The sequence below is a fragment of the Strix uralensis genome, chromosome 8 (genome assembly GCF_047716275.1).
Source record: "Strix uralensis isolate ZFMK-TIS-50842 chromosome 8, bStrUra1, whole genome shotgun sequence".
NCBI classification, from domain to species: Eukaryota; Metazoa; Chordata; class Aves; order Strigiformes; family Strigidae; genus Strix; species Strix uralensis.
In genome coordinates this window covers 28879544-28897593 of record NC_133979.1, presented here as the reverse complement: position 1 = coordinate 28897593, position 18050 = coordinate 28879544, and the positions used below count along the sequence as shown (strand labels likewise).

Sequence of the window (18050 nt, the reverse complement as noted above, 5' to 3'; positions counted from 1 at the left end):
AGAGTTAATGGTATCTCAGAGCACGGCTGCAGGAGTGAGTGAAGTCATTGAGCTTCCCTGGAGAGGAGCTAGCTAGTGGTGGAAACTATGCATGATTTTTTTCTTTTTTTTTTTTTTCAGATTGTGGACAAAATTTACCAATTTTACAGGGTTTCGTATTAATTAAATGCTGACCCTCTGGATTTTGTGACCTTCAAATTGTGGAGATGGAAATAGTTTAAAATTACATGGTGTTACATAAGGCTTGGTGTTCCTGGGGCTAATGTATTCTATGGCATCACCAATATGCTTAAATGAAACAGTGCTAATGGTGTTAAACATGCTGTCCACTTTTGTTCTATGAACTCTGTCTTAAGTATTGGCTTATATTCAAATTGCTTTTCTGGTGTTTTTCTTTTCAGGCAAATTTTGAGGGGTGAGCAGGAGGTACCAGACTCGATGAGTTTCCATCGAAATGTCGGAAAAGTCAGGCCAGAGTACAAAAGCAAAGGATGGAAAAACAAAGTATGCAACACTCAGTCTGTTTAATACTTACAAGGGAAAGTCACTGGAAACTCAGAAAACCACAGGTGAGTAAACTGGCTTTAGTTTTGCATTCGGTTTCATCATTACTGTGGTACTAATTAAGAGCGTAAAATATATATGAGCACTTAACCACACGAAGATTTTTTTGAACTTCCTGGTGCATCAGTTAAGTGGAGGAATTCTGGCAAGCAATATTGATTACAGTTTCCGGGTAGCTGTAAACAAGAGTATTGGTTCAGGGTGACAGCATTTGCAGACTAGTAGGAAGTAGAATATAGGTAAATAAAAACTGTTATATAGCTGCAATCTCCATTTGTTATCAGTGTATGACATGCCATTCCCTAGCTGTGCTTTTTACTGTATTTCAGAAAATGTTTGCATACTGGAGGTGTTTGTTTAACAGGAAGGCAGTGCTCACTTTCAGATCAGGTGTTTTGTTTTGCAGACAAACACTGGGTGAAACTTACACCGAGGTTTGAAATAAGGCCACTGTGGGTCTGCTTTTTTGTGACTGATTGGATTGAGAACCAGGAGGGAATGATACTCGGAAGTCTTTGAATTTGATTTGACATACTTGCCTAAATGGGGCCATGAAAGTGGGGAAGTGTGTTCAGACTTCGTTAAAATTTGCTGCAATATTATTTTTAAAGGCTGAAACAGAGATGTTTGTAATCATACAATATGCCTAGGGTAGTATCTTGTACTTGTTCACCTGTGGTGATTAGTTGGTACCTGAATGTCCTCTGTAGTGCATTAGCTTCATACTGCTTTTTCATACTTGTGGTCTGGAGTAAATGCAATTTGTACGAATGTTTTTGCAAGAGCAGCATCTGCCAACTGAAACTGGCAGCAAAAAAGGAACAAGCTAGATCAATGTGGGTATTCCTGGACTCGTCAAGGTACATTAAACCCCAAAAGGAGCAAGAAGGTAATGCTTGACAACATGTTAAAGGATATTGAGACATCACCATCATATTTTAAAGGGCTCCTCTAGGTTTCTGTCACTGAGCATTGTGTATAAAGGTGGGGCCATATATACTTTTTAATCTCTGGAATAGGCTAATCATAGTGACTCACTATTCAAAAAGTACTCAGCTTCTCCCCAACCAAGTATTTATAATTCCTCTTTTCTTAATTAAATTATGAAGAATTTTGAGTTTCTAATTCTTATACTCTTAAATTTTCTGAGTTTCTTGGAAAACATTTTTATTGATTTATGCAGCTTTGCATGAACGCTACCTGTTAAACAGCATTGTTAACTTTTGCACTTCCTGTTTTGGCATGCAGTTGCCGCACGCCATGGATTACAGAGTCTTGGAAAAGTTGCTATTTCAAGGAGGATGCCTCCCCCAGCTAACCTCCCCAGTCTCAAAGCAGAGAACAAAGGCAATGACCCTAATGTGAACATTGTGCCTAAAGATGGCACAGGATGGGCTTCAAAACAAGAACAGCATGAAGAAGAAAAGTAAGTGACCAATGAGATCAGGGTTGTTTTGCTGTGCTGTTTCTCTCAAATTTTCCCAAAACTAGGGGTGGGCAGGGCCTCGGAAGAAATTGGTTAGACTTGACTATTCTCAAGGTAGCTACCATAGAGGAAATAGCACCACTGTTAATTTTTGTGAGAAAGAATCTTGCTATTAGGGTGATAGTTTATAAAAAATGCAAAACAAACAAAACCCCACCAATAAAAAAATCCCACCCCCACCACCCCCCCCCCTTAAGTTGAAAGCAGTATGCTTATGAATTGCATATAAGGGGATGAATGTTTCCTTTAGCCACCTGACGTGGCTACATTTGTGTAAGTTCTGATGGCTGCTTAAAGGAAATACTGTAGCATGCTTTTGTACAATCAGTGTAATCACATTAAAATTACCTTGAAGCTCTAGGAGGAATCCTGAGGTACACAGCACCTAAGTTAATTAAAACTTGCAAGTTCCTTAGAGTATGCAGAAATCTGTTTAGTGTGGTTGTGCTGATGTATGGCAGAGAAAGCTCAAAAATTCTTAGTTTGTATACATTTATTTGAATCTCTGCTTTATTTTCCTGATGGTTCATAATATTTGCACTTTAATTTGGTTAGTATGCAATAAATTCTACAGATCTACTAACATTTTCTGTCTTAAACTTTACACTATTGTTTCACACTCCCCCAATATGTGATATAAACAAAATAGAAGTGATGGTGATGTTGATGCACTGGTGTGTATTGTGTATAATATAATTTCCCATGCTCAGTACAACTTAATCTGCTGTTTGTTTCACACTTGTACAGGAGGTCAATTAAAGAAAATAGAGACTAAAACTTTTCAAAAATCTTATTAGAAAGTATTTCTAAAGCAAATTTTTTGCCATGTAAGCTTAAAATAGGATAGCATGCTCACTACAAAAGTAGAATTGGTTTTAAGTGTCTATTCGTTGACATATAAATTGTTCTGAAAAACACTTCAAGATAGCAGCACTGATTGTATGTCTCTAACACTTGTGCAAGCAAAAGATGATTAAAGCTTTTCTTCCCCTTCTTGCTGTTCCTTTATTTCTCCCTGTATACTTTCCTACATTTAAATGTCAAAAATTGACATTTCTCTGAAAAGCTGTTAGAATTCAGGAGTATACTGTTATGTTTAGTTTTTTATTTTAAACTTACGAAACTACAAATTTACAATTTTGTGCCCATGTTTTGTATGGTACTTTAACAAGATCTTCCTGCACTTCAGGGTCACTTAACGCTTTGTCTAGTTAAATCTGTGTTGAGCCAATAGCTTGTTTGACTAAAACACTTTATCTGCGCCTTTGCCTTTCCATAGCCTGCTGCATGAGTTAGAATTATATTCCAGTAGTTGATATTGCATTTAAACATAAATAGCTGTCCCTTATCTGCAGCTGGAAAGTGTTTGCCTTTGTATTTTCATATGCATTATTTTGATAAAGGCCTCAAAGACCACATACAAGTAAAACTAGTTGGGGGAGGGACTCATTCCCAGGAACAGGTATGTGTGTCGAGGCCACGAGGAAATTGTCCTAAATTCAGACCATCTCATGTGTTTGCTCAAGTCTTCTGACCATTTTTGTAACTACTGCTGTATTTCTCCAGTATTTCAACATGCTTATGAATGCTGCAGTTTACATGGAAAGTGTTTTGGTATTCCTCTCACAAGTGTTGTGGATAAAGTCTTGATATCAGCTTGCTTTAGTTTAATTTTTTCTCTTGTATCGCTGCATTGGAGTTCACATGAGTTATTGCTTGTGGTTATGAAAACTTGTTTCTGCTGCTTTCCTAAGTTGTCACTCTTAGGTATTGCCTCACTCCCTTTTTCCTGGGTAGTGTAGCCTGTTTTGTGTATTGGTTTGATTAATTCAACTGCCACCAAGCTGAGTCCCTTATCAAATGGTACACCTATAGGACAATGTTTGGATGCCTTTGAAACAGTAGAACTGCAAGAAATAAACCCTTAACAGGTCTTGTTCCTTTTTTCACTTCTGTGTGAGAAAGTACAGCCCCATAAATTCCAGCTTCCCCAGTCTGTTTAGAAAATGTGCAGGTGTAAGAAAATGCAACTAAGTGGAAACAAGTCAAAATTGCGTTCAGTTATCCTTGTGAGAAGCTGGTGTGCTTCTCCCCAGCAGTGATTTTTTTTTTTTTTTGGTCGTGTTTACTTCTCTGTCATTCCTGAGACTACTGTGTAGTGCTTTGGGCTGATCGCTGCAGAACCCAAATGGACCTGGCAGTCCTCAGAAATTTAGGATTACTTTATGATCTATTTACAGCATTTACAATTGTTTATTGTAAATTAACTTGCATATTGCAGTAGTTATCTCTTTACTGATAAAATGATTCTAGACTACTGGATTTGCCCCATAATTTGTGTTTTATCAAAAATTGCTACTAATGAACTGGAGGTCTTGACTTGTGGACACTAATGCTTTGGAGTCTTAAGTTAGCTGAATATGCAGATTTGAGAAATTGCTATTTTTAAAAGAAGTTAACATCACTGAATCTATAGACTAGAAGGATTTTCTTCAAGAATATGCCTGGGTTTTTTATTGGACAAAATGAGTGCTTATGTCTGCTTCATTGTTAAGATGGTGAAATTGAGACTTTATTCTTAGTAGACTTAAACTTCTGGGCTCCAATTCATGGTACCCGTAAATTTTTTCATGATGTCTTTAGCTTTCCTTATTAGTTCCTTTTACTTTGTAACTTCTGACACATGTATGCCTTCTTTTCCTCAGTTCATGGTGGTTTTTAAATGCTTTTCTCTATTTGAACTCCTGAAGCAAGAGAACATTTGTTGTGGTTTAACCCCAACTGGCAACTAAGCACCACACAGCCACTTGCTCACTCTTTTCCCCCATTGTCTGGTGGGATGGAGAGAAGAATCAGAAAAAAAAGTAAAACTCTTGGGTTGGGATAAGAACAGTTTAATAATTGAAATAAAATATAATATTTTAATGAAAAGATAGATAACAAAAAGAGGGAGAAATAAAACCCAAGAAAGACAAGTGATGCACAGTGCAATTGCTCACTACCCGCTGACTGATGCCCAGCCAGTCCCTGAACAGCAATCAGCATCCCCCAGACAGCTCCCCTGAGTTTATATACTGGGCATGACTTTCTATGATATGGAATATCCCTTTGGCTAGTTGGGGTCAGCTGTCCTGGCCGTGCTCCCTCCCAGCTTCTTGGGCACCTGCTTACTGGCAGAGCATGTGAAACTGAAAAATCCTTAACTTAGGATAAGCACTGCTTAAAACATAAGTGTGTTATCAACATTATTCTCATACTAAATCCAAAACACAGCATTGTACCAGCTACTAGGAAGAAAAGTAACTGTCCCAGCCAGAAACAGGACAACATTATTCCAAGTTATTCCCTTCCATGGTTGTAGATTGATGGGTTTTGATTGTCCAATACACTACTTCAAAAGTTACAATTCTGTTCTTGCCTGACTGCATTTTCTGCCCAGCCATTTTCATTCATTCCTCTCCACTTTAGGAAATCTACTCTTGAAAGAATTAGCTAATTTATTCTGATTTTTAACTGTTACTATAACAACGCCTTTTATATAAGAAAATGCTTTTGCTGCATTAGTTATTGGTTCTTCAGCTGCACAGCTACCTTGTTTTATTCACTTGTTTGTGGTAGTAATCCTGATGATCTTATTCTGTGCTCACCCTCTTGTATTTACAAGTGCTTTCCCTCTAATTCCAGACAGCCAGACGTGCCGCAGACACAGCCAAAACCTGCTGTTCCTGCTCCTCCAGAAGCAGCTCCTGTTGCCAAATCATGGGCCAACACCAAACCAGGTGGACAAGATGGTAAGTGGTGTTCAAGGTGGAAGGGTTCTTGACTGGCCTAGCAGGCTGTGAATGTTGCTGTGGGACACCCCCAGACTCAGTGAACATTACAGTCTTGACTGGGCCAGTTGAAACTACAAATGCTGTGGAAGCAACTTGTTTGGCCGGAGGGTGAGCTGGTCATGTCACTCAGGTGAGCTCCAGCCTGATTTAGCAGCAGGTCTGACTGCTTTTTAAAGGGGTGGTATAGTCACTGCTTTTGGATTGACAGGGAAATGGTGGTGATAGTGTAAGAACTTGATCATGGCTGTGGTGAGGAGGGAAAATTTCAGTCAGTAGTTATAATGCATACAATTTTGGCATGGGGAGGAGAACTGTAAACAGTGGTCATTCTAACCATAATTTTGGATCATTTTGTGCAAAATGTGTGCAGTCTTGCTTCTATCTAAATGCTACACCAATACTTTCCCTTTATTTTATAGATTCCTCGGTTATTTTGTTTTCAAAGTGATAGTGTTTGAGTAGGGTTTTTTCTGGGAAAAGCATTAAAGGTGTGTTTTGGTGTTTTAACATAATTGTATGAAAGGATGAAGAACTATTTCCATTAGTGTGAATCTTAGCTTGAGTGTTTTCGTTACAGATGTAAGATTAGAGCTAAACTTCAGCAGGTTTTTTTAAACTGCTTGTAGAGTGAGAGGTTACTTAGAATTCCTTGTCCCTATTATGAAAAATGACTTACAACATGTTTTATTCCTTAAATTTGAGACTTGCAAGCCTTCTGTGGCTATGAAATAGAGTTTTGGCTTCCAAGTTGAAGTGAGCTCTCTTCTGGATAGAGATCTTAGAATAGTAAAATCTGAATTCCATGGAGGTAGCTTCTAAGCCATTACATGGAGTTTGTTAACATCGCATATCTAATGGTTTTGCCTTTTTTGGCAGTAAGTATTAGAAGTGACAATTCTAGATCTTGCTCTCCTCTCTAATGTTCAGTGTTTCCTTCATTGTAAAATATAGGAACTCTCCTCCTTTAAGCTTTTGCAGGAGTTTTGTAGAATAAAAAAAAGGAATTAACACTGATGCAAAGTGATCTGCATACCAGCCTTTCTACATAAGCTGATAAGATCATCTCTATGACACAGGAAATAGTGATTCGGCTCAGTGGCTTCAAAATGCATTTAGCTAATTATTTTGTAGTTACCATGGCAGCTTGTGTGCCAAACCCAGATGGTGCCCTCATTGCATTCAATTAATGCAGTAGTGGGTTTGCTGTTTCAAGAAGAAATACAGAATGTGAATTGGCATCAGCTGCTTGCTCTCCTCCTCAGTTTGAAACTCGGGATGCTACACCTGTTGTACTCGTGCTTTCCTGATTTGCAGTTGGCTGGTGGAACTTGTAGTTTTTCCAGATGCCTTGTATGTGTTCCAGCAGTCATTCAGCCAGCCACCTCATGCTCTTGTAAGACTTCAGTTGAGTGAGGCGAGACTAAATCCTTCTCTGAGGCTGTTGGTGGCTATGCAGAAAGACTTCTAAAATGAAATGACAGCATGTATTTTTCAGCTCATGTGTTGGCTAAAAGTTGGGGTTAATTGCTACCATAATATCTTTGAATTCTTTAACTTTTGAACTGTTGGCTGACAATCTGTCCTATTTCAGGTTGATAGCTTAAGTCCTGTCAAGCTGATCACTGAGGGGCTATTACTTTGCAGTTAAAACGTTGTTACTGTGTAGACTTGAGCAGAAAACATTTTTCAGGATACCTAAAACCCATGATATGCATGCCACAGGACCTCTGAAGAGGCTCCATTGCCTGGCAGGCCATCTGGTTAGTGCGACTGCGGTTTTCAGTCCTGTTAAGTAACGTATCTGCTTGGGAACGTGAAGAGTCCAATGTCCATTAACACAGAACGAGTTAATGTGATCTGTAGTACATGAAGTTAGAATGAAGATTGAAAGATTTCAAGGCAGTTTGTAGGCACAGGGATAAATAGTGGTATTTGCTGTCGTGCCTTTACAAAGAAAGTACAAAGAGTAAGGAGTTTATCCAGTGCTTGACTCTTAATCTTCAAAAAAGAATCAGGATCCCTGTATTTTGTTGTTATGAAGGATTCTTTCACAGATCCAAGAGAACATAAGCTTTTCTAGCTGTTAGCTTAAAAAACATGGGGATGGGGGGGGGGGGTTGGGTGGCATATACTCAGATCTTTTTTGTGAGTTTGCTCTATAGTCTGTGTAGCCTAATAATGATGTCTCTTATAGTAGCCAGTAGTAAAGACACATATAGGAACAGGGCAATATTCAGACTGTTGGAATAGAAATCCTCTGTCAGTAAGATTATCAGTGATTTGGTACTAGAATGCTATTGACCTGGTAGGTGAATATCCATTATGTGTATGGGGGGTGGAGAAATTGATTCAAAGCAGATGCTAACAAAACTGTCTAAGGAGAAAGTCAATCTATATATTTGGCTTCCCTGCCATGTGCAACAGAAATCTTAAATTCCAATCCTGAGTTATGATGTCAAGGGTTTTAGAAATCCAGGAGAGCTACAGTTCTGATACTTTTCTCATAATGTAAAAGCTGCAGCCTTTTTAAAGTCCTGAAGAATTATTTGTTACTAAAACAGTAATTAATCTTAAGGGCTTTTGCAATAGCATAGTTGCCCATTCTTGGGTTGACTATAGTTGTACAATGAAACAAGGGGAACTTTTGTCTGGAAGGGGGCGATGGGGAAAGTACTAACAAAGATTAGGAATTTCAGCTACTCTCTGTTTTAAGTCTTGCTACATTGTTCATTATTGCTGTCCGGTGCTTCTGGATTTTTCTCAGTGCCAACAGTTGTGATGGTTGGCCTAGTAAATTTAACAACTTTAGTAGCAAATGGGAATGCTTTACGAGGATTGCTCTTGTATGTGAATTATGTTACCTGCAAATTAATGTAGCTTTAACATTCACTTTTTAAGGATGATCAGGCTTTTATTGCTTTGTGACTTTGTGAATATCTTACTGTGTAGGTCCAGCTATTCAAGTAAATAGTTATTTCCAGCAAGAGTTTCCCAGTCTGCCGGCAGCTGGGGATCAGGAAAAGTCAGGCAAAGAGAAAGATGCGCCTGAAGAGCTCCATGGATCAGGACCCAACTTGCGACCACAAAGTAAGTATATACTACAAATTTTTGTGAAATTCCATGGGCTTGTGTGGAAATTGTTTGTTACAACATGTGTCCTGTACAAAATAAGTTGATTAATTGATTGTTTTAACATACTCCTACACTAAAGAAACAGATTCTTGGGGCTTCTTTCTGCTTTACCTTGTTCCTGGTGTGTGGAAAATAGGATGCTTAATCCCATCCTGCAGTTCACTTTCCATTTTCCCAACCTAGTCAGTACTCCACTTGTGCTCTGAGGAACGTTTGTTAGTTGCACAATACTAGCATTTTCTTACTTGCAGCTGCTAAGTGTCACAACAGCTAAAATATGTATTTAAAGAACTGTCCTAATATTAACTAATTACATAAATCATCATTAGGGTTGTCCTCAAGAGGTTACTTAGTACTTAAAAGAGAGTAGCCTGAAAAATGCTGAATAGGAAGTTTAATCTACAGGATGCCAAACGAAGTTGACTGATTTGAAAGGCATTGGCATCTTTAGCTCATGGCTGAGATGCTCTGACTAGCTGGATCTGTTTCAACTGGGGGGGATTAGATCTAGTGAAAACAACTGTAACAGTGCTGGTTTTTGCATGTCTCTGAAGAAATGTATATTGCTTCCCCAGATCCTTTTAACGGGGAGGCATTTGGGATTGTGCTTGTTTCCAGCGAAAAACAGGATTCCTTTCTTCCTCAAAAGTTGGTTTTCAGTGAGGTTTGATGGACTAGGGATGCTTTCCTGCACTGTACGTGGCACTATCTTGTGCCAGTGATAGGCAAGATGTGCACTGCTTTTAGAGGGCTTGGGCTCCTTTCTGTGTTACAGGCCTTGGTTTTCTTGGATTTGTTTGTCAGGTCCTGCAGACTGAGGCTTGTTCAGGTCCTGACTTGATTTTGATGTAAAGAATAAGTTGTCAAGAAATTTGAGAGGTGTCCAGAACTGAAGTAGGAAAATAGCTACGAATGTCTGTTCCAGCCTCTTGCAGGCAGTTACAGTTTTGGTCAGCACTGTAGATGCTATATTAAGCTGCTCTTTCAGGTCTGACAGCAGAAAGCTAAATGAGCTTGGCGAGTACTACCCCTTTAGCAGCTGTGCTCCCCTGCAAAGATAAGTGGAAGAACTGTAATGGATACTTAGGAGCATAGTTCAATGCTGCTTAAAGGGTTTGTGCCCCTAAAGGAACGTTATTTACAGTGTATATCTATGTGAATTTTTGTCCGTCTGCATGGATCTGAATGCTCCTGCTAAGTTTACTCTTTTTTTCTTGGTCCTAACCCGTGCTCTGTAGGCAGAAAATTCTTAAAGAATGGACTGTCTGGCACAAGTGATAGGTCATTAAAATCCCTTACTTTTCCTGGACTTTTTGCTAGACATTCACACGCACCCAGAGTTACAGCCTCATAACTTCTATTCCATCCTTATCAGCCAGAGATACAAGCCAGACTCTGCATACCTGTCTTCACTTAGAAAAATAATGCACAGGTATATGTCATTTTGAGCTGCTTGAGAGTTCTGTGGTAGGCCTTTGCTGCTTAAGCAGCTTGATCTTTCCCTTGACAGCATCTTCACACTGAGTCAACAGTGGCCCACTTACCACAGCTAAATCTGTTTTCTCTCCTGTGCTATTACCAGTATCCTTCATAAATTGCATTGTGTTTTGGAAGGTGGAGTAGGACAACTAGAGCAGTCTATAAATTTAACTCTTACCCTTCAGGAACACAGCTGGATCTAGGGCTGATGAGGGTTAGAAAACAGCCTCTGTTTTCTCAAGTGGCCATTGCTTGTTTCAGGACCAAACATGAACGTGTGTCTGCACAGGTTGTAGTGTCATGGAAAACTGGGTAGGAAAAATGTGGTTTTCATCATGCCTGTCTGTAAATCTGTAATATAAAGTCTGTTCTTGTTTTTTCTTGTACTGATTCTGTCCATGCAGATGCTACTAGTTGGAGAGAAGGTGGTAATAAGAGCAACTCACCCAGTTCTCCAACTGATCAAGAAACTAAGGCTCTTGGACAAGAAGATGGTAATGCTACTCCAGCAGAACAAAATGATGGCCAGAAGGCAGCAGAGAAGAGGGATGTGCGGTTACCACAGGTCCCTCAGCCCAAGCTGAATGGGCAGCAGCAACCACCTATCTCATCTCAGTACAGAGCAATGATGCCACCTTATGTGAGTGATGGTTACATGAAAAGTTTTTAAGCAGCAGGGATTGATTATTGACTAGTGTGATTTCCTTATGCCCCTTTCTCCTCCCTCCATGGAACGCTTAGCAGTTCTGCTAAAAGGGTGGGATTGCAACCAGCTCCTCAAAGGATGGGGCTACCTGTTACTGCTCCTGCTACACTGAGTTTGAACTTGTCAGGAGTTGATTAACGCTTGTAATCACTCCACCTTGGTGACTTGGTGTCACATGCTTGCGATACGAAGCAAACTGTCTTGAGTGCAGAGTCTTGCTTTATTTCCATTGTGATTCCTTTGATGATCTCAGTATGCTTAATGCAGTGATTTTTTTTTTTAACAAATGGCTCCTGTTTTTAAACCTTTCTTAGATGTTTAATCAGTATCCTAGAATGGCATATCCTCCTTCCATGCAAGGTCCAACAAGGTTTCCCAATTCTGAGCCTAGCAGGTAAGAAGCCTTACAAGTGCTACTGTTATGTGGGTATGAACTATGTTTGTGACTCAATATAAAAAAAAAAAAAAAAGAAAATTTGCACTGAGTATCTTGATTATGATTATACACTGCATAAGAACTGCCACTGGTTAGTCTCACAAATTTGGCTTGTGTGGAGTAGTGCCGTGAAGTGATTTGTGTTTGACAACTCAACTGCAAAACTTGAGGGAATTCTGCACATTACAGGGTTTTTGATTGGAAAGAGCAGGAGTCACACCTTTGAAACTTCAACCAGTATTTTGCCTGGAAAAGGACCCTTCCATTCTTATAATGACAGTAGTTAATTCCTGATTCTCAACTCTACTGCTCTCCAATTAAAGTAAAACTGTAATGTATTATAAAATCAGTTTTCCTCCTTTCTGTTCATTTCTTCATAGTTCTGGATGGCTGTGCACATGCATGAGGAAATAAGGGATGCTGTAGGCGGTAGGGTGCAAGCTTTGACAGGTCATCTGCGGTTGGGATCAGGAGGAGGACAGAAAGGCTGATAGGGATGACTGGGACAACTTGAGAATAGGAGTAGGGAGAAGGTACAGAACTTTTGACACTGGGAAAGCATGCAAAGTATAAAGAAATATCTCTGAGCTGTATAAATTGTTATAAAGAAGGATGCCAGATCAATGCAGTGTGTTGTTTGAAAGCTACCAGGCATGTGGTTTTCTACTGTCAGCTGATGTTTTGGCTTGTTTGTGAAGTGCGCAAGCAAGGCTATAACATCTTTCTTTCTCTTCCATAAGGAACTGTATGGTAGCGTAGCAGTAATTATTTGAACTACAGTAATTACATATGTGGATGATAGTTCACATTTATACTGTATTTGAGAGAACAGTACTCTGGTCATTTTGCAGATAAATAGTGACAGTGGTCTTTGTTTCTCTCTCTTTTTTTTTTTTTTAAGAGGGCCAAGGGGAAGAGGACCACCTTCGTGGTGTTCAGAACCAATTGAGCGCCCATCCATTCTTAGTGCTAGTGAACTTAAAGAACTTGACAAATTTGATAATCTAGATGCTGAGGCTGATGAAGGCTGGGCAGGTAAGAACATCAGATTAATGTACTCTGTTATTTGTACATTGAATCCTTCTGTGAGATTAATTGAATATTTGCTTATGCATCAGGTGCTCAGAGTGAAGTGGATTACACTGAGCAGTTGAACTTCAGTGATGATGATGAGCAAGGAAGTAGTCAAAAAGAGAAGGAAAGTGGGTGAGTTGGTGTTGCCAGTTGGGTGTGAATGCCACTTAACTAGCTTATCTTTTGGGAAGATTGAATGAAATGAGTGTAAGTACTCATTCCAATAACAGTAATTTAATACTGTACAAAATTGTATAACTGCCTGCAGACTCCAGTTAGCTGTGTGTGTAGTAGGAATTATCCTTGCTGTGAGGAACTTTTGCCCTTGATGAGAAACATTGAGGACAGAAGATAAATCACCAAATACCTGTGTGGAGTACACCTTCCACTTTTCTTATTTCTTTGCACAGTGATGAACAAACACCGTCAAAAGATTCCCAGAGTCCTGATGGCCAAAAGGAAGCAGAAGAACAGACAAATGCCAAGTCTGCCACCCAGGTTTCCACAGCAGCAACCAAAGGGTCTTATGGCAAAAGCTCTCAGCTTGATCAGGTTTGTGTGTTCTTGTTTTCAGCTTTTCTGGCAGCAGCCTCGTCAGGAGAGGTCCAACTTTGGTGTCTTTCCAAACTGTCGGGTCAATCAAGGTTATGAACATGAGTGAAAGCATTAGCTACTGAAAGCATTATCTGAGCTGTGGTAACTGATCGGGTGCTGCTTAGTCAACTTAGCTGCTTCTGGTTGCAAAATAAAAATAGCATGTCTTTATCTAGTGTGTTCTAATCCACAGTTGTGAGGGGGTGAGAACTCTTGTGTCAGTTACTGTGACTCAACTGACAAGTTTTAACTTGATACTCCTGTCTGTCCATCCCTGTAACAGTGAATGAAGCCGTTCTGGTGTCCATGTTTTACAGTGGCACACAGTAAATAGTGCCCAGTTGGCCCACACATTTTTCCTGAGTGTGAGGTGCCTTTTTTTTTTTGGTATCATGACCCACTTTCTTCAGTGCAACTTAGCTGTAATGTGTCAGCTCACTTCTGACATCTCAGGCAGATAGATTTTTATACAGACCATGTAGAATTCATCAACTCAGCCATTTTGGTTTTTGATTTATCCTATAGTAGAGGAGGATTGACAGTCACCTCAACTTATGCCAGCTTCAGCCCTGTTTATTTTTTTGCCCCCCACCCCCCGGCCCCGAAAAGCTACTGTTGGCTTTGTCTGCAAATTTCCTAGACATGTATTCTCTTGACACCCATAATAATGAAGATGGATCTTGAATTGGTTTTACTTGCACTTCATATATATGTATACAAAGATTACATGGTCTTTCAGGGTTTGATGCTACATTGAATCTGGGGAAAAACCTGCAGTAACATAAACTTTGGATTTTGGATGTGTGAATTTTTAAACTAATTGTTTAGCGCTCAGCACATAAAATGGAAGTGTTCTTGCCCTTGTTTTGCATGTGAAGTTGTATCGTATGCACATAGTTCACTAGGTGTAGTATCTTAATGCAGTAGAAAAAACAGCAAATCTAAAATTTGTCAGCTTGACAGTTACGAGCTTGCCTAACCCTGGTACTGTGTTTGATCCAATAGGATCGGGGTCCAGCACAGCCTTCTATACATGAAAGAGGTGGTCCCACTCTTCATCCAAAATCTATTCTACCACCGGTAAGAAAGATTAGAACTGTCCTTATTTCCTTGAGTTAAATTCTTTAATGTTGTGGTGGAGGGATTTAGACTAAGAAAAATAAAAATATGCTCCACATATGGGTAAAGCTTTTCTTTAACAAGGAAAATGATCATAGTGCCTGGGGCCAGTAAGAATGGGACCCCAGCACAGCTGTGCTGCTAATTGTGTAAAGTGGTCCCATCTTGTAAGTGGCATATGAAATGCATGAGAACTTCAAGAGCTTTCAGTTATCCAGCCCCATGTGGGATCTAGAGAGCACAGGGACATGGGAACAGTGCTGGAGGGCTGGCTGCTGAGGCAGACAGGGAGATAAGTCCCAAATGAAATGTGTATGTAGGAGCTTCTTACCAATTTTCAGCAGTCCTTATTAAAATCGCTGTTATCCTGAGCTACCCTGAATTTCTTTGGCTCCTTGGGGAACTTTTGTCTGAGATCTGCTGTGAGTTTCTGTGATTTAGAGCAGCCTGTAACCAAATCTAAAAGGTGTTTGTCATCTTTGCTGTCACTTTGCCTTGGTCATGGGGAGCAGGAGCAACATGAGCCCAACTGAATCTTTACCTCTCCTTTCTGAGCTCAGTTTGCATAAATCTGAACTGGAGCAGGAAGGTGGGGGCTTGCTTTTTCTTCCAAATCTCGCTTTTTAAAGGTGCCATGCAAATATACGTGTTGACAAATAGTTAAAATGTAATATTTCAAGTGTCTGTTTATATAATACGTGTTCAACTTGACTTAACTGATTTTAATATTGCAGCACCCTCCGCCCCCTGATCGCCAGGTAGGACCTGGAAGGCAGGGACCCTTTCCCCCTAAACCAGTACCAGATGAAGATGAAATTTGGAAACAGAGGAGAAGACAGCAGTCAGAGATATCTGCTGCAGTTGAGCGAGCCCGTAAGAGGCGAGAAGAGGAAGAAAGAAGAATGGAAGAACAGCGAAAAGCAGCTTGTGCTGAAAAGCTAAAACGGTTAAATGAGAAATTTGGCTGTGTGACAAAACCCTCCCGGGAAGACCCTCTGAAAGAGAGAGAAAGGGAAAGGGAGAGAGAGAGGGAGCGGGAGAGGGAAAGGGAAAGAGAAAGGGAACGGGAGAGGGAAAAGGAGAGGGAGCGGGAGAGGGAGCGAGAAAGAGAAAAGGAGAGGGAGAGGGAGAAGGAAAAGGAAAAAGAGAGGGAAAGGGAGAAGGAAAAGGAAAAAGAAGAAAAAGAAAAACTGGAGAAGGCAAAAGAGCAAGAAAGGGAGAAGGAGAAAGAAAAGGAGATGGAAAAAGAAGAAAAGGAGAAGGAAAAAGAAAAAGAAGAGGAGAAACCAGCACATGAGGTTCCTGAGCCTATAGAACCTGTGGCAACACCTGTAGTAGAAAAACAAGAAAGTGAAACCAGGAATAACAAGGAAGAAAAAGGTATGCTTGCACACAAGTAGTTGTCTGTCTTAAAGCTGAGCCACAGAGCATAGTTGTAATTTAGGAGTCTAATGTGCATACCTAATTAACCTAGTGCATCTAGACCATTTCTTTTCCTGGCACATTACAGCTGCTAACTGTCCTTGGAGCTAGACCTGTTTGCCCAACTCATCAAAAAGTTAAAGGAAAAACTGGGCTCTGATTTAGGCTGGACTTTGAAGAATACAGAAAGAAAAGCAGGCTTTCTTTTCTTGCTGAAGGAGGGTCAGCAACTCCATGTTGCTAAAAAGCAATGTAAATTATTTCAGCTATTCTGTTCTTTCAGGAAGCCTAGAGAAGTAGACACAAAGAGTGTGTATTTAAACATAGTGTGTTTTTTGTAGTGGAACTTGAATGCCACAAGAGAACTGTTAGACTATGCTTAATAAGGTCTGTGTTACCGTTTAAATGGGTAAAAGCAATTGTAAAACCAAACCTTGCTTCATAAAAAAGTTGATTCAAATGTAATATGGTAGAATTGATAAAGCACTTCTTAAATCACATAATAGTTTCAACCTAAATGCCAGTGGTTGATTACCCACTGTATTTGAGTTTAAAAGGAACACTGAGTGATGTGTTAACAACAATTGTTCTGTTTTGAGGGGTCATTCTTAACTTTTTTTGCCTTTATGGGTTTTGGAAACTAAGACTGTGAGATTAGAGAAGGCAAACTGTTTTCCTTTTAGAATATCCTTTATGTGACATTCTGGTGAAATTGTCATAGTTTTAAGATTCACTGTCTCCCATGTGTGGTTGGTGGTGTTTTGTTTTTTTTTTTTTCAGAAGATCAAGCAGTCTTTACCAGACAAGATAGTGGTCGGAATGAGAAAGAGATTTCACAGGTGACTCATGAGAGTGAGCCAGACTCAGGATCTCAGCCTCGTCCTGCTGTTTCCTCGGGCTATTCTAAACAGTTCCAGAAATCATTACCACCAAGATTTCAGAGACAGCAGGTAACAAGTTCATTGAAAGAATGATGTCTTCTGCCTCATTCTGAATAAGTATGTGACCATAGAAGTTTCAAAAAGCTTAAGCTGTTGGTTTCCGGCTTCTATAACATCTATGGTATTGGCAGGAATTGCTTTTCATGAAACACTTCTTGTCACTTGCAAAGTATGTAAGTGAGCAGAAGGCAAATGAGGTTTTTAAAACTGGCCATTTTGCATCAGTTGCTGAAGTAGAGCATTGCCCTGAGGTTACCTGTAGAACTCGGGGTTTGATGATCATTGTTTCTGCAGCTCTTCCTTAAAGGGTGTGACACTCACAAATGTAATTTGAACTTGGGTCCTGTGGTCTGAAGAGCACTTTGCGTTAATGAGATGCATGAAGTTGTTCTCTGTCTCACCTGAACACCAGCAAAACTGTAGCTATTCTAAATTGTTCAGTCTGGTTTCCCCCTTTTCTCCTAGTTCATTCTGATGCTCATTTGCAATTTAAATTTCAGAATGCTTAGTGTCCTGGAGATAACTGTACTTTTCCAAGGGTTATTTGAATTTCGCTCAAGTCTTCATCTTAACAATACTATATAATAATACTATTTTCTGTTATACAGGAGCAAATGAAACAGCAGCAGTGGCAGCAACAACAGCAAAGTGTCCTTCCACAGTCTGCTCCCTCACAGCCTTCTAGTGGCCCTGTCCCACCTCCCCAGCACAGACCCCTCTACCAGCCCATGCAACCACATCCTCAGCATTTAGCTTCAATGGGCTTTGATCCACGGTGGCTTATGATGCAGTCTTACATGGACCCACGAATGATGTCAGGAAGACCTGCAATGGATATGCCTCCTATTCATCCAGGTAAAATCTGGCAGCATTTTTTGACTGCTGAACTTCCTTGGTTTTGAAATAGAAGCCTTTCCCTAACCACGCTATGTATAGTAACAGCAAACGGGTGGGTTTTTTAAAAAGAAAACTACAATATTTCACTGTTTGAGACAAAATAGATTTTAGTAGTACTGGAAAAATTGTAGTTCATGTGCCATTGTACACCTGTGACTATAAAGTAAAATCACAGCTTTCTTCTGTATTGCAGGCATGTTAGTGACAGTTCAGAATGTCAGCATAAGCCTTACTTTGTTACAGGTATCAAAGCTGGCATGAGTTAGGCTGGACTGAGAAAAATAGTGTATTTACCATTTGTGCTTCATTACGTGTTAGCACTTGATACTACATTGCTATTTAAAAAAACCCCTATGAAATTTATTAT

General features: G+C 39.8%; 1 protein-coding gene across 3 annotated transcripts in view; it reads left to right on the top strand.

The window, feature by feature from the left end:
* PRRC2C (proline rich coiled-coil 2C) overlaps nt 1–18050 on the top strand; it is a 76555-nt gene that overhangs the window by 18816 nt on the left and 39689 nt on the right. For all 3 annotated transcript variants that reach the window (XM_074876874.1, XM_074876873.1, XM_074876872.1), the window contains 13 exons: nt 402–569; nt 1813–1990; nt 5735–5841; nt 8833–8970; nt 10899–11134; nt 11515–11594; nt 12538–12671; nt 12755–12842; nt 13121–13262; nt 14310–14384; nt 15158–15803; nt 16626–16795; nt 17395–17641. In XM_074876874.1, the coding sequence (XP_074732975.1) occupies nt 455–569; nt 1813–1990; nt 5735–5841; nt 8833–8970; nt 10899–11134; nt 11515–11594; nt 12538–12671; nt 12755–12842; nt 13121–13262; nt 14310–14384; nt 15158–15803; nt 16626–16795; nt 17395–17641 (2356 nt within the window). In that variant the 5' untranslated portion in view covers nt 402–454. The remainder of the gene's footprint in view (nt 1–401; nt 570–1812; nt 1991–5734; nt 5842–8832; nt 8971–10898; nt 11135–11514; nt 11595–12537; nt 12672–12754; nt 12843–13120; nt 13263–14309; nt 14385–15157; nt 15804–16625; nt 16796–17394; nt 17642–18050) is intronic.